At 49.9% G+C, this 15,105-nt stretch overlaps 1 protein-coding gene across 1 annotated transcript in view; it reads right to left on the bottom strand.

Moving 5' to 3' along the window:
- Window positions 1-15,105, bottom strand: part of Marco (macrophage receptor with collagenous structure) — a 32,541-nt gene that overhangs the window by 877 nt on the left and 16,559 nt on the right. The window contains exons 6-15 of the mRNA XM_006980950.4: window positions 14,030-14,074; window positions 13,466-13,573; window positions 11,177-11,275; window positions 11,040-11,075; window positions 10,316-10,414; window positions 10,167-10,229; window positions 4,419-4,463; window positions 2,629-2,727; window positions 2,136-2,180; window positions 1,196-1,372 (exon numbers count right to left, since the gene is read on the bottom strand). Of these exons, the coding sequence (XP_006981012.1) occupies window positions 1,196-1,372; window positions 2,136-2,180; window positions 2,629-2,727; window positions 4,419-4,463; window positions 10,167-10,229; window positions 10,316-10,414; window positions 11,040-11,075; window positions 11,177-11,275; window positions 13,466-13,573; window positions 14,030-14,074 (816 nt within the window). The remainder of the gene's footprint in view (window positions 1-1,195; window positions 1,373-2,135; window positions 2,181-2,628; window positions 2,728-4,418; window positions 4,464-10,166; window positions 10,230-10,315; window positions 10,415-11,039; window positions 11,076-11,176; window positions 11,276-13,465; window positions 13,574-14,029; window positions 14,075-15,105) is intronic.

Below are 15,105 nucleotides of genomic sequence, written 5' to 3' on the forward strand. Positions count from 1 at the left end.
GCTTGTTGTAAACGTGGGAGAACCTACACGCGGATCTCCAGCACCCACATAAAAGGGCTGACAGCCCGGCCCCGGGTGCAGTGAGACCTTGTCTCAAAGGAAGAAGTCAGGGAGTGGCCTCTGCATGAGCGGAAGGTCTGTGCTTTGGGATGGGGTAAAGCAGAGAACACCCGAGGAGAGGAACAAGGGGAGCCGGCCTTGTGCCCTGCTGTCCAGACGGGGTCTTTTCTGAGGCGGGAGTAGGGGGTGTGTAAACTCATTCCGAGTGCCCCAGGGCAGCTTCCCCGAATTGAGAATAGTAAGTCTCTCCATGATTTTTCTTTCTTCTCATTCTCTGCTTTTGGTTTTGTTTAAGACAGAGCTCAGCTATGTAGCCCAGAGCCCCATAATGGCCTCGAACTCTCCATCACCCTGTCTCTGCCTGGTAAGAGCTGGAGGAACAGGTGCTTGCCACCATACCTAACTTCTCATGTATTCTTTAAAAAGATCTTCACAGGGCCTGGGGTGGGCTCAGTGGGTACAGTGCTGCCACTCAAGCCAGATCCATGTCAAAAACAAAACAAACAAACAAACAAAAACAGAAACAGGACATGGTGGTGTGGGCTTGTGAGAGACCCTGTCTCAAGAAAACAAGGACCGAGAAACATCTGAGGCCATCCTCTATCTTCCACATGCATGTGCACACACATGCATGCTCACCCACATGAAGACACATGCACGTGTATGTGCACACATGTGTACACACACAGAGGTGGGGGTATCTTCAAGGCTAAGACCTCTGGCAGCTACTGGTTTGGGTTTCCAGATGTGGAAATGAACATCTGCCTTTGCTATGGTTCCACCTTCTCCCTCAGCTTTCAAAAGTCACACTTGTCCCCATTCCATAAACAATTCTGGCCACATGGCATTTGGACTCCAAGTCTGGATAGACAGTGACCCATGCAGTATCCAGAGCCCTTTAAAGCCTTTGCTGTCCCTGCTGGGAATGCAACAGTGTCCTTTAGACAGGTGGCCAATCGGAAAGAGGTAAACCCAGAGCCCAGAGCTGCAGCTACTCGATGCACAGCTAAGCTGCAGGACTTGCCAGTTCCTTGAACCAATGGTTTTCTTCAGCCCCAGCCATACTACATCACTTCACCACAGGGCCACTTGGACACGTCTAGGAAAAAAAGTCCCTGGCTGCAGAGTCACTTACCACCTCCGAAACTGGTGAGACCTTTACCGCTGGAGTAACCGAGCATGCGGCAGAAGACAGTGGCGTCGTTATTATCCCAACCGTCATCGCAGATTGTCCCCCAGACACTGTTATAGAAAACCTCAGCTCGGCCTCGATTGGTGCCACCCACAATCCGGACCATTAGGAAGGATTCGCCTGCACAAGAACACATGTGTGTAAGGTGAGGTGAATGCTAGCCAGCATTGGGGTGCATTTTTCTGCTGCTCTTAGAGGTTCTACAGCTTCGGAGGAGGGTGAACCCTGTTTGCACGATCTTGCCATTGGAGCTGGCAAGAATCCCACCTTTAGCACCAACACTTTCTGGGGTACAGCTCTCCTTCATTCTGGCCTAGAGGTAACAAGTCACAGGGGCAGATGCTTCTGTGGGACTATGTCTTGCCATGTGTTGTGGAAAGGGAAAAAAAAGGTTGACAAATGGGACAGAAGGAGACCGTAGAGCAGAGATGCGGTGAATAGAAAGAGAGAGAAAAGAGAAGGAAAGAAGTGAGGGAGGGTGGAGAGAAACACAGTGGGAGAGGGAGATATGGGAGAGTGGAAGAAGGAGAAGGAGGAGAAGGAGGAAGAGGAGGAAGAGAAGAAGAAGGAAGAAGGAAGAAGAAGGAGGAGGAGGAGGAGGAGAAGAAGAAGAAGGAAGAAGGAAGAAGAAGAAGGAAGAAGAAGAAGAAGGAAGAAGAAGGAAGAAGAAGAAGGAGGAGAAGGAAAGGGGATCAGAACGAGGAGGGGGAGGGAGAAAGGATGGGGAAGAAGGGAGGGAGGGGTGCTGTCTGGAACTCCGGCCACACACAGGTTCAGGTCAGAGATATAGAAGTCCTTGGAAGATAAGCACCCCCTCTCCAAGATTTTGCAACACTGAATCGACTCTAAAAGACAAGGAAAAGCCAATAAAAACACCAATTACCTTTCTGACCCTTTTCTCCTGTTTGTCCTGGCTGGCCGGGAGATCCTGTCATGAAGAAAAGAAAAAAAAAAAACCCATACAATTTGATTCAAGATCTCCCTCACCCTTTTTTCCCCACATCAGAACATACAGAGAGGGATGAGGGGTCAGTTACCCTCCCCCAGCTCTGCCTGTGACTTGGCAACTCTGGGAACAGCTAGCTGTCTGCGTCATGAGCACCAATGGTTGGGTAAGAGGACACAGGCCTCAGATGTGGCTAAAGGCTGGGCGTTAGGTTAGGGACAGACATTTAGTGAGCAGCGAGGCTTGGGGCAGAATGGCTGTGGGGCTGCTTGAGGTGGCCCAGCGCAGGCTCCCGGGAAGGCCGTGTGCTTGTTGGGGAAACTTGGTTGTGCGTGCTAGTATGCAAATTGACAGCTCAATAAAGATGCCTCCACCAGGCTCGGTTCTGAAGACCCCTAACCTTTAAGTCCTTGTCAAAGGCAGTACCTACCTTTCATCCCAGCATCTCCCTTCAGGCCGGGCCGTCCAGGTTCTCCTTTGGGGCCTACCAGCCCAGGGTTTCCAGTGTCTCCCTTTCTGCCTGCAAGGCCTGAGAGGAGATAATTAGCCCCATAGATGGCCTACTCTGCTCCCCAGGTAAATATAAGGGCCTTGCTGATTAATAGATGAGTGACCCTTGACCATCAGATCCCCGAGTAATGGGCTGTGCAAAATGCAGTCAAGGCTTTGGTCCAGCGGAGGGCTATTCTGGTTATCTGGTCTTCCACCTTAATGCCATTGAGAATGCACAGGAAGATATGGCTGGTAGAGCCCTCAGAGGATGACGTAATTATGTGGAAGTTTCAGTCTTTCTGTGAGAATTTGCTAGAATGTTTCTAGGTCCCCGTGTCTGATTAGTAAATTAAGACTGCAATAGACTATGTAGCTCACATGGAAGAAACCTCACTCTAGGAGTCCGTCTGAGTTCTGACGTGGCGCTTGCTGTGGTGTGGGCATGGTTTGCACACACCCAACTAAGTAAGGTTCTTGTGTTGGGAGATGAAGCCTCAGGCAAGGGGTGTTAAGAGGCCATGGGCATGGCGGCAAGTCCTCCAGGCCATGTGAGGGCGCCATCTGCAGAAGAAAGCCCGGGGCCCTGCTTCTCCAGCTTCCCGTCCTGCTTGAGCTCCCACTGATAGACAATGGTTCAGATGGCTAGTGGCCTTTTAGGCATCACATGAGAAGAGCACGCTTGCATCCTTGTAGAAAGGAATCCCCACAAACACACTGTGAACAGCTTGGCGGCAGGCAGGCCACCTAGCTGCACAGACAGTGATGAATGGGACAGAGGCATGGGTACCACGGTTCTCAGAGATGAGGCTGGCCTCCTGGCTAGAGGGGCAGCGCTGAACTTTGGACTGACCGCAATTCCTCCCATGCTCTATAAAGTTTGCTAGCTGGAGATGACAGAGCGGGGAGAACAAGGCCTTTAGGATGATGTTCCCTATGTTCCCAGCTTGCTGGCTGGCTGAGTAAACCTCAATCAGCTTAAAGATTCAGTTACAGCAGTTGGGAGGCAGATCTCTTGTGGATCTGAGGCTAACCTGTTCTACATAGTAAGTTCTAGTCCAGCCAGGGCTACATAGTGAGACCCTATCTCAAGAAAAAACAAAACAAAACAAAACAAAACAAAAAAAAAAAACAAAACCAAACAAACAAGAAAACCAAATCAAAACAAATAAGCAAATAAACAAAATGAGATTCAGTTCTTATCTTTGCTCATTGGTGTGTTCGGTGACAGGCAACATGAACCTGGGTGTTGGCGGCTATACCGTGATCCTCCATTTACTTGTTTGTGTCTGCTTTGGGCATTATGGTGATGGTGATGAAGAAGAAGATGATCATGATACCCAAATGATAAGTAGCAGCAGGAGGGGAGGAGGGACTTGGGGGGCCAAGAAGGGCAAACAGACCAAGGCAGGGATGGGGGAGCCTTAACCACCAAGAGGAGAGGAGATCACCCAGTTCTTTGGTGGCAGCATGGCCTGGCATGGCTACGTGCGTTGCCCACCCTCCCCGGGCTCTGCCTCACTTCCTAACTGTTTTAGAATACCGAGTTCTGGCCATTTCCACCGGATCTTCCAGGGCAGGAATGGCGGCTTGGGTGCCAAACCTCAGAGTCTCTGCCTCAACTTTGAGGGGTAATGTCGTGGTGTTCCAAGTCAATAAGGTTTTTACTTCCACACAAGCAGGCCTCCGCAGCCATCAGCCTGAGAAATTAAAATAAAGCCAGCCCTTTACCTGGGACTCCTGATTCTCCTTTTGTGCCTTTCTGTCCTTGAATTCCTAAGATGGAAACACAGGGAAGGGGGAGAGGATAATAAAACTTAGATATTAGACACTTTTAATCTTAGACAGCCTCTACCTTTGTCTGATTAATGCAGACGGAAGGGTACACCGCTCTCCCTGATTGCTTTGAACTTCACAGTGGGGCGGAAGGGGAGACAGGCTGCAGACCGATGAAGACCAGCGTGCTTGGCTGAGGTGGCGATGTGCTGTGTGGAAGTCTGAGGCACACAGACTCCAGATGCCCTGGTCTGCCTTCTCTCCCCACCAGTGCCCTGATTTGACTGTGAAGCCAACCCTTGTCCTTACTGTTTTATCTTTCATGAGATTTGCAGACGAAAGACCGGAAATATTTTGTAAATGAACATTTTGGTTCCAAAGACTGTGGAGTGGCCACCTAGGTTTTTGGAGGTCATCACCTATTGTAGATGGGTCGACATAATTTGTGTGTTTGTGTTTGTGTTTGTGCGTATGGAGGCCAGGGGGACAACCTTTAGTGTCCCATCTTGTATTTCGAGACAGGATCTCTCACCAGGACCTAGAACACTCAAAGTATTTTAGGCTTGTCGGCCAGTGAGCCCTGGGGAGCCTTCTATTTCTACACCCACCCCACCAGCTCTATTTACAGGAGCACAACACCATGCCTGCCTAATTTTTAGTGTGGATTCTGGGGGGGTCAAAATCAGGTCCTCATGATGTGCAAGGCCAGCACCTATTAACTAGTCTTGGATTACTCACTGTGTCTTCAAGAGATGTAAAGATCCACAACAGAAAAGGAGTCTCAATGTTCAGAAAACGAAAAAATAATATAGCAACCATTGGTGATTATTCCCTTTGAGGTTGAAGTGAGAGGTCCTCTCTCTGGCTCTTCCATCTATTCTATCCACCTTTGTGTGTGTGTGTGTGTGTGTGTGTGTGTGTGTGTGTGTGTGTGTGTGTGTGTGTAGACCGAAGGACAACTTTCAGGAGTCAGTTCTCTCCACCACATGAGGCCTGGGATAAAACTCAGATTGTTTGGCTTGGCAGCCAACAAAACTACCCATAAACCATCTCACTGCCCCCCCTCCCTTCTTTACTCCCCTCCCCTCCTCTCCCTCATTCCTCTATGAACTAGCCTTTCGAAGAAGACCCCACTGTCTCCAGCACCCTTCAAGCATCCCCATGGTGGGTCATATTCTCTTCCTTTAGCACTCTACGAGCCCATACTGGTTTCTTTCAAATCAGCGGGGCTCTCCCAGGCAGTTCTGTAAGCATGCCTGGGGGCGTGCAAGCTTACTGTGGGCCATTGAGAAGGAGCAGATGATACAACTGCTATTAATAGTCACCTGTGCCTGACAGGCCCCCACCTGTGACATAAGGCAGCCTTTCCACAGACCACCCTACTGCATCACCAGAAACCATGTGGGGCCATCGCCTCCTTGCAGTGGCCTGAGGGAAGTTCCTTCCTGACCACCCCACCACCGCCCTACTTGAATTTTCAGACCTCATGCTGTGCCAGCAAGGGGAGCAGGGGAGGGGCTTGGGTGGCCTCTTGAAGGGATTCCTGAGGGAAGTGTTGGTCAGTAGCAAGTCCCTGACTGGCCCAGAACTCACTGATTCAGGCTGGCCTTTGGGTCCCTAATTCTGGCTGGGCTTTGGGCCCCTGATTCCGGCTGGTCTTTGGGCTCCAGGGATCTCCTGTCTCTGCCTTCCCCGTGTTGAGATTACAAACGGGTGTCACCAAGCCCAGAGTGTTTTCACCTGGGTTTTGGGAATCCAACTCAAGTCCTCAAGAACTTTGCCAACAGAGCTCACAGCCCAGCTCTGCCTTCCTTCCTCGTTCGATCCTCTGAGGGTCCCTGCTGTTGCCCAGCCTCCCAGAGGATGGAGTCTACCGATGACTCTCAGGGACATGAGGTGATCTATTCAAGGTTACAGAGGAGTGAACAGTGTCATCTGGCAGTTCCCCAGACTCCAGCTCCCACTGTGCCCTGAGCTGTCTTCGTCCACCAGTGAGCAAAGCTTGCCCTTTCCTGGAGTGTCACTTAGCTTGGTCTCAATGACCTCTCCAGGCTCCCCTGAATGATATCACTGTCTAACTTCAATGTGTCTCAGAGTCCCCTGCTTGTGGATTGTGTGGGGCTAGGAGATGGTTCACTGGATGAGAACAATTCCTGTGGAAGCATGAAAACCTGAGTACAAATCCCCAGCTCTCATGTAAGAGCCAGGCATGGACTGTGCATGGCTGTGCATGGCTGTGCATGGCTGTGCATGGCTGTGCATGGCTGTAACCCTGTGTTGGGAAATGGAAATAGGCAGATCAAGGTAGATGATCTGCCAGCAGACAGTTTGGCTGAAACAGCAAGCTTCTGGCTCAATCACAGACTCTGTCTCAAAAGAAAAAAAAGTCTGGGATTGATATGGGAAGTTACCTGACAAGCTCCTCTGGTGGCTTCTACACACACACACACACACACACACACACACACACACACACACACACGAGGACCAACATCTATATAAGCACTATTAACACCCATGCTCACAAGGGCACCCATATACATGAACACCCCCCCACACACACACTACACATACACACACATACACATATACACACATTAGGACCAACATCCATATAAGCAACATTTACACCCATGCTCACAAGGGCACCCATACACACACACACACACACACACACACACACACACACACACACACACAGTACTCACACAAAAGCATCTTACTAGGTCCATTCAGAGATGCTGATTAAGTGGGACTGGGGTGGCGGCCCAATGGTCCAGGGCCCCTCTTAATGTGGTACCCCTAAACAAGGGCAACTTGATTTCTCTTGGGTTACAATCTATGTTACCCCATATAACGAAGTCGGCATATCTTTGGGATCAGACATTGGGATCCACTGGGCACTAGCAGCCTATGTTTAGTGAGGGGTTTAGTCTCTCTGAGCCTCTGCATAATATGCACCAACATGTGGGCACATATGTACATGGAGTGCCCATGTGAAGGCCCACTGTTCATGTCCAGGGTTCCTCTTGATCACTCTCCTCTTAATCAAGGGAGCCTCTGGCTGAACCACGCTCACCAGCTCCGGCTAGTAGAGCTAGCCTGGCTGCCCTGGAGATTCTGCCTCTGTCTCCGGAGGGCTGGAATTACAGGTGGCCTCTATGCCAGTCTGGCTTTTACATAGATTCTGGGGATCCGAACTCAGGTCCTCATGTTGGTGCAGCACCTTACAGACTGAGCCATCTCCCCAGCCCCATCACTTCTTGACTGCTAGGCATAGAAGATAAAACTCAGAATTGGGGGTTGATAGATCAAGAGTGTGGGGGTAAAGTTCCAAGCTCAGCAAACAGACCTCTCCTTGCTTATCATTAACCCATAATAGTGAAACTCAGGCCAAGCCAAGGCAATGTCATTCCTCTGTCTTCATCCGAATCAGCTACATATTTGCATGAGAGATTCATAGCTTTATTTACAAAATGGGAAGGTCATGGCTTTGGAAACCTGGAACACTCTATCAAAACTGGATAATTGCCACTGAAGCTCTAGCTTGGGAATTACTAACCTCCTGGCAAAGAGGATGCTGTCCTCAAACATGAGGATGACATCTGGATCACATCTGCCACCTACCCCTGTGGAAAACCATCCCAGAAATGACCAAATCTAATCTATGCAGCCATTCATTAGCCCACAGAATTCTGGGAGGTCTGTGGGAGGCTCACATAAGCCAGCAGATGCAGCACCAAAGCAAGCTTCAGCCTTGGGTGAGCTGCCAACCCAAGTGGTGATCATCAGACATTGTAAATTGAATATATAACTCATCCTTTTTACCTAGGGAGCCACACTTAATGGGTGACCCATCAGATTGGACTGATGGTATTTACCACCTGGATGAAAAATGGGATGTACATACACATATAGACACCACATGAAGATGTTTACCAGGCTCTTGAAGACCAATGAGCCACAGACTAAAATGTCTGTAATAAAATTGGCATGGGGTCTTGTATATGTGCAGGTGCATGTATGTATGTGGGTACTTGTGTATAAAGTTAGTGTGGGGTCCTGTATGTGAGTACACATGTATGCATGTGGCAGACAAAAGACATCAGCTGTTGTTCCTCATTTGCTTCCTACCTTGATTTTTGAGACAGTGTCTCCCACTATCCTGAAACTTGCTGAGTAGATGAAGCGGGCTGGCCAGTGAACCCAGGGAGCCACCTGTCTACACCTCTACAGAAATGGGATTAAAAGCAAGTACCACCAAGTTTGTTGTATTTTGACATGAGTTCTGGGGACTGAATTTAGGTCCTTGAGCTTGCTAGGCAAACATTTTATCCACTGAGCTGTCTCCCCAACCCTGATGAGAGGTATTGGGGGAGTCTGGGTCTGGAGGGACTCAAAGGACAGGAAAAATGCGGGTGAGGTCATGGCTCCTAACTGCCTTCAGGAAAGTCACAAAGATCATTCACTCAGAGTCCAAGGCTTGCTAGGAGGTACTGATGCATGAGTTAGTGAATGAATGAATGAGTCAGCCAACCATGTGACCAGTAGAAACTGGGATGGGCCAACTTTTATGTATGTCCATAGCCCTGCCAGAGGCAAGGACATCCAAATTGTTTGACCCTGTTCAACCTTATTCTCTGGCAGAGGGTCCTTGGACACTCTGGGAGACAGGAGCCTGGTCTCACTCCTCTGTCCTCCATCCTCACAGAACTCTCAAGACTGCACAGGGCTTTCCAACTGGCATTTAGAGAGTCTGCACTTGGAACATATCTGTAGTCTGTCTACTGCGTCCACCCACAGACGTATCATTGCCACTCTGCCCAATGCAGTGGCCTGAACGGTCTAGACTAGGTGAGCATAATGTAGAAGCCTGACATCAGAGATCAAACAGATTATCTCAGGGACTGAGCACTGATGAGAGGCCATGTGACAGACAAAACTGGCAAGTTGTTTACAACCCAGCCACAAAAAAGAAAGACTCTATATTAGTCTGTACAGCAGACTAGACTAAGTCTGTTAGTATATACAATAGAATAGAATGACTTCATGTTAGTCTACATGGCAGAATAGAATGTCTGTAATCTACATGACAGAATAGAATGACTGTGTTAGTCTACATGGCAGAATAGAATGACTGTGTTAGTCTACATGACAGAATAGAATGTCTGTAGTCTACATGACAGAATAGAATGACTGTGTTAGTCTACATGACAGAATCTGGAAAAAAGGATCTTTGGGACCAGACTTCAGGACATACTCCCAGACCCACTGTGTATGGACAGCTTCAACTAAGCTGTATAAAGGCTTGTGAACTAGCTTCCATGAGTTCCCTGATTGGATCTGTGTTCCCAGCTGTTCCCAGAGAACACAAGGGAAAAGTTTTGCCCCCTGTTCTAATCCTAGGTGCTGATGTCACCACAGGTGAGCCCAGCTAGGACAGGGTTTCAGCTTCCTTCTGTAATGCTTCAGGTTTGGTTGTGGCATTCAAGGCTCTCTGGGAAACATAGGCAGCAAAGAACAATCCAGAGACCTTGGGCTCAAGGAGACTTAATGGAGGAAATTACTTTCCTTTATCAGGAGCATCTGGGGCCAGAGAACAGGAAAATCTCTGCCCCTTGTGGGGTGCTGGAGGGCAATCCTCCTCCCTGTCCATCCAGAATATCCAGCAACCCCGCTCCCCTCCTCTCCACACCCACTCACCTGTGTCTCCCTTGCTTCCCTTCACACCTGCAGCCCCTGGAATCCCGGGGATCCCTGGAGGTCCTACACAACAGACACCACATGGGTATAAGGATTGGGCTGGACAGACGTTGGAATACCTCTCCCAGTGCAGGGATAAAGGGCCTCACCTTGTGGCCCAGGAGGACCAGTGCGGCCTGGCTCACCCTTGGCACCTGAAGATCCTGCTGCACCAGAAAGACCTGGTGCACCCGGCGCTCCAGGTGGTCCTAGAAGGTAAATGGTGAAGGCGGGGCTAGGGGTGAGTGGCACAAGGGCTCCCTACCCTCTGTGCCATACATCTCCTAACACTATCCAGCCGCCCTATGGGTGAGAGAGAAGCAATGCCACAGACTTGGTCTCCTCCGTCACGGCTGTGGGATCTAAGATGGTAGACAGATTAGGAACTTCGGGGGTGGGGGGTGGGGGGAAGCACCTAGCTCTGCCCCTCAGCAGCCAAGGAGGTACACATGTGAAGAGGGTTATCATTAGAGTCTGTGCTCTACCTGCTGACCTCTTCCTTTTAGGAACAGTCAGGTTTCTAAGCCCCTGGAGTTCTCTGGGCTAACGCTACGATGAGATGGAACCTGGCATGGTGGTACACGCCTGTGATCCCAGCACTTGGGAGCCGGAGAATCAGAAGTTCAAATTATCCTTAGATAAGTAGTAAGTTTTAGGCTAGCCTGGGCTACATGAGACCCTGTTAGAAAGAAAATAAGGAAGCAAGGAAAGAGAGAGGAGGGAGGCAGGGAGGGAAGGAGGAAGGAAGGGAGGGAGAAAGATAGTGGGTAACTTTCCCTATTTGACTCTCTCTGGGGACCGCAGCCACTCTGCCCAGATGCCCACAGTGCCTACCTTGATCACCTTTGGCTCCAGGAGACCCAGCCAAACCTGCAATGGACAAGGACTCCTAAGGATGCTGTCACTCTAAGGGCTACAAGAGAGAAGGGCAAGACCTCCAGGTCTGCAGCACTTACAGTACAACCTCTTACCTGGTAGGCCTGGTTTCCCAGGGTCGCCTTTATTTCCCTGTATTCCAGGGAGACCCATGACCCCTGTGTCTCCCTTCATGCCCATGTCCCCTTTGCTTCCTGCAACAAACAAACAAAAAAGAAATTAAAGTTGGACATGGCATTTGCCATCTTACCCAAACTCCAAACTAATGCCCTGTGCCAGAGGTGGAACATCTGGTCACAGCCCTCCAGGAATGAGCCCCTTCCCCAGTGACAGGGCACGAACTCATGATAGATTGGCCAGATGACCTGACACCAGAGACAGTTGGGCTGCCGGGATCCCAGTCAGAACCCCCACCCCAGAGAGAAGGATCACAGTCTGGGGTTACCCAATACTTTGGGGGCTCATTTTACTCTCTCCATTTTGGGGGTTATCTTTCATAGCCTCTCAGACTGAAATTGGAATGTTCTAGAAAGCATCTTCCAGATGCTGAGAATAGCAAAGGTCATTGGGAAAGAGAAAAACAATGCAGTGATTTCTGTGCCCGCCTGCGGCGCAGACAAGGGCTTCTCTGGCACCCAAGATTTCAAATTTTCCACTCATCATCAGCATTCGGAACTCATCCAGCTAGTCCTCTCCTGAGTCCTCTGTCTCTCCCTCCTCCTTTCCCTTAGTATCTGGTGCATATCAATGGAGGGCAGCCACCTTCCTGAAAGGCAGGTCAGCCAGGTGGTGGGCTGTACAATGGACTTGCTCAGTGGTAGCCGCTCTGAGAGCCACTGAGGTCACGTGGTTGACTGGGTGTGGACACCCAGCTCTGTTCCTACTGGGACCAACATGGGGTGAAGGTCTTAAAGAGGACTGTCACCCCAAAGCAACCTTTTCTGCTCTCTACTAGACTGGCTGGCAGAAATTTTACTAAAAAAAAAAAATTAATAGCTCTATTCTCTAATATTGAAATGCACTGGTTTTGTGAAGTGTGTACCTGTGTATGCATGTTCAAGTGTGTGGGTGCACATGTATGTGTGGTGCTTGTGGACATGAGTTTGGAAGCCAGAGGACCTTGGGTATTGTTCCTCAGCTGTCATCTACCTTGATTTTTTTTTTTTTTTTTGGAGGTAGGTCTCTCACTGGCCTTGGAACTCAGCAGATAGGCTGGCCAGTTAGTCCCAGGGATCTGCCTGTCTCTGCTTCACCGGCACTGGGGTTATGAGCATACACAACTGTGCCTGGCATTCCCACATAGGTTCTGGGGATCAAGCTCACACCCTTGAACTTGCACAACAAGTATTTCACCAAGGGAGCCATCTCTCCAACTTTCTATGCTGTTATTTTGACAAGGACCTGGAGAGGACTCAGGGGCACACCAACTTCCTCCCAGTCAAGCCAGAATGGAGTCCTGATTAATTAGTGAGTGACTCTGAAGAGGATAGCTAGAGCAAGAACCAGCCTCCCTGGGTCTGAGTAAGACTAGTTCAAGGCTTGGGATGATTAGACGTAAAGAATGAATGTTTCCTGGGACCAGGGAGATGGTACCATGGGTGAAGTACCTGTTGTATAAGCCTGAGGTTCTGAGTTTGAATCATAGTACCCATATAAAAAGCTAGGCATGGCAGTAAATGCTTGTAATCCTAGAGTTTGGGGGGAGAAAGCCAGAGATCCCTGGGACTGGCTGGTCAGCCAGTGAGTGAGCTCCAGGTTCAGTGAAAGACCCTATCTCAGGAAGCAAACCATAATGAAAGTGTGTTCCATGAAAACATATATTTTCAATAAAAAACAAAACAAAAAAGACAAAAAGAAAAAAAGAAAAAAGGTGCAAAGTGATGGTGGAAGTCACTCAGTAGCAACACATGTACAAACATGTGCATACCCATAAACACAATACATCACACATACATTAAAAAAAAGAAGGCTGTTTCCTGATGGGACATCAAGTGCTAATTAAGTACTGAGTTCCATGTGCACAAAGACACCAGCAGGGAGCAGGAGACACTTGGGTGTCCTTGCCTTATGAGTCCAAACCGTTTCATGAAAAAAAAGCATCTTGAAGGCTATCACCACACAGAAATAAAAATGTATGGGTCACAGATAAGCCAACTATCTTGGGTCAATCAGCGTATAATATATGTATCACACTGTCACCCACAAACATGAATAATTATGAATCAATTGAAATCAATTAATTCCTTTTGGAAAGAACTGGAGTACAGTCGAGGCTTCTCTTAAACAGCCGGACAGGAAGTTCTTGAGCCCTGTTCTCAGCTAGAACAGGCTCCTCGCCCCCTCCAGCTTTCCCATGAGTGCCAACACCTCAACACGACTCTTACCTGGAAGGCCTAGGTCCCCTTTATCTCCCTTGGTGCCGTGTTCCCCCTTGGGGCCAGTGAGACCCTTGTCACCTTTGCTGCCCTTCTCTCCTTGAGGTCCTGGGGCACCTGTGACAAGAACAGGAATGAGGTAGGATCCGACTGTCCCACTGGGCGTGGGCTCCTGGAGACGGAACAGAGTGGGAAGGGAAGGGAAGGGATCTCTGGGGAAAACCGGGGGACACATTCATTAGCTCATCTCTTTGATGTTTGTGGCAAGCTCTTTGAAGACTTGAGACAGAAAGGAGGGCAGGGCAGGGCTGTAGAGAGAGCATGTGGGGACAGCTGCCCTATGGGAAATGTCAATGCATGGCTGGCCCCAGGAGACAAAGTCACATGGGTGCAGTGGCCCTATGGGAAATGGCAATGCATGGCTGGCCCCAGGAGAGGAAGTCACATGGGTGCAGTGGCCCTATGGGAAATGGCAATGCATGGCTGTCCCCAGGAGAGGAAGCCACATGGGTGCAGTTGCCCTATGGGAATTGGCAATGCATGGCTGGCCCCAGGAGAGGAAGCCCAAGTTACCAGTTGCTCCTTGCTTCCCTGGTGCACCCGGAAGTCCCTGGAGGCCTGTGAGATGGAAAGAAGGACTCAGTCACTGTGGTTTCTTCAGTTAGCTGACATCCTAGGGGCCCTGCAGTGGTACAGGCACCCCAGCATAAGCTCTGTATACTCTATACACAAATGCACAAGCAATCATATGTGGTAGAGTACCAGGCAGGTTCAGATGGAGGTGACTATTTTTCCAAAGGCTTGGGGTCAGTGCTTGGCCCCAGAAGGAAGGTTCTAGAAGATGGCAAGTGGGTTTGAATCACAGCTGTCTCTCCAAGCAAGGTAAATGACCTTAGAACAGACACCTCAGTATCCCTTGCCTCAACACTCTCATTTGGAAAATGGGGCTGGTGATGACTGGGCTCTCTGCAGGTGCCTCGCTAATGCTCCTGTGCCCAGGACAAAAATGGGAAATAACGTGCCTGCCGGGGACACTGAGGTATGTTATAGGTGAGCATGCAGGACACAGCCCCAAGCGCAGGCCATTCCTAGGCGGAGTGGACTGGGGCAGGATCGTGAGCACAAAGAGAAATGGAGAGACCCTGGAGGGTGGGTGAGGAAGGGAAGGGGGAAGTGGGGCTGCAGGGTAAGGTGTGGAGACAGCTCCCTGGGGTGCCTGAGCTCTAGCTTTCCCCGGGGTGCCAGCTGCTCTCGGCTCATGATCTCCATGCCACCATCACGTGTGCCAGCATCCCCTCCTGTTGGGTTTGTGGGTTCCAGGGAGCCTGAGAGGAGTGCAGAGAGCCAGTGAGACTGCCCAGCTTCCTCCTGCACTCTGCAGAGGAAGAGTGGACCTCCAGACTGCCTCGATGGATGGCCTGGGCCTGTCTTTCCAAGTGGCTTGGTTGGCTGCAGTCTCTGGGATCTGGGGAACCTACTCCATGCCCCTTTCTCTCTGGGTGAGAAGAGGGAGACTGGATCCCCTCTGAGTGGCCTGCCTGCTGTGTGAGTGTGAGGCTGTTTGTGCATAGAACCCGTGAGTATCTGCAGGTGCATACTCATGAGTACCAGTATACTGTGAATATGTGTGAGCACTAGAGTATGTGCAG

This window comes from Peromyscus maniculatus, chromosome 11, assembly GCF_049852395.1.
Source record: "Peromyscus maniculatus bairdii isolate BWxNUB_F1_BW_parent chromosome 11, HU_Pman_BW_mat_3.1, whole genome shotgun sequence".
Classification (NCBI taxonomy): domain Eukaryota; kingdom Metazoa; phylum Chordata; class Mammalia; order Rodentia; family Cricetidae; genus Peromyscus; species Peromyscus maniculatus.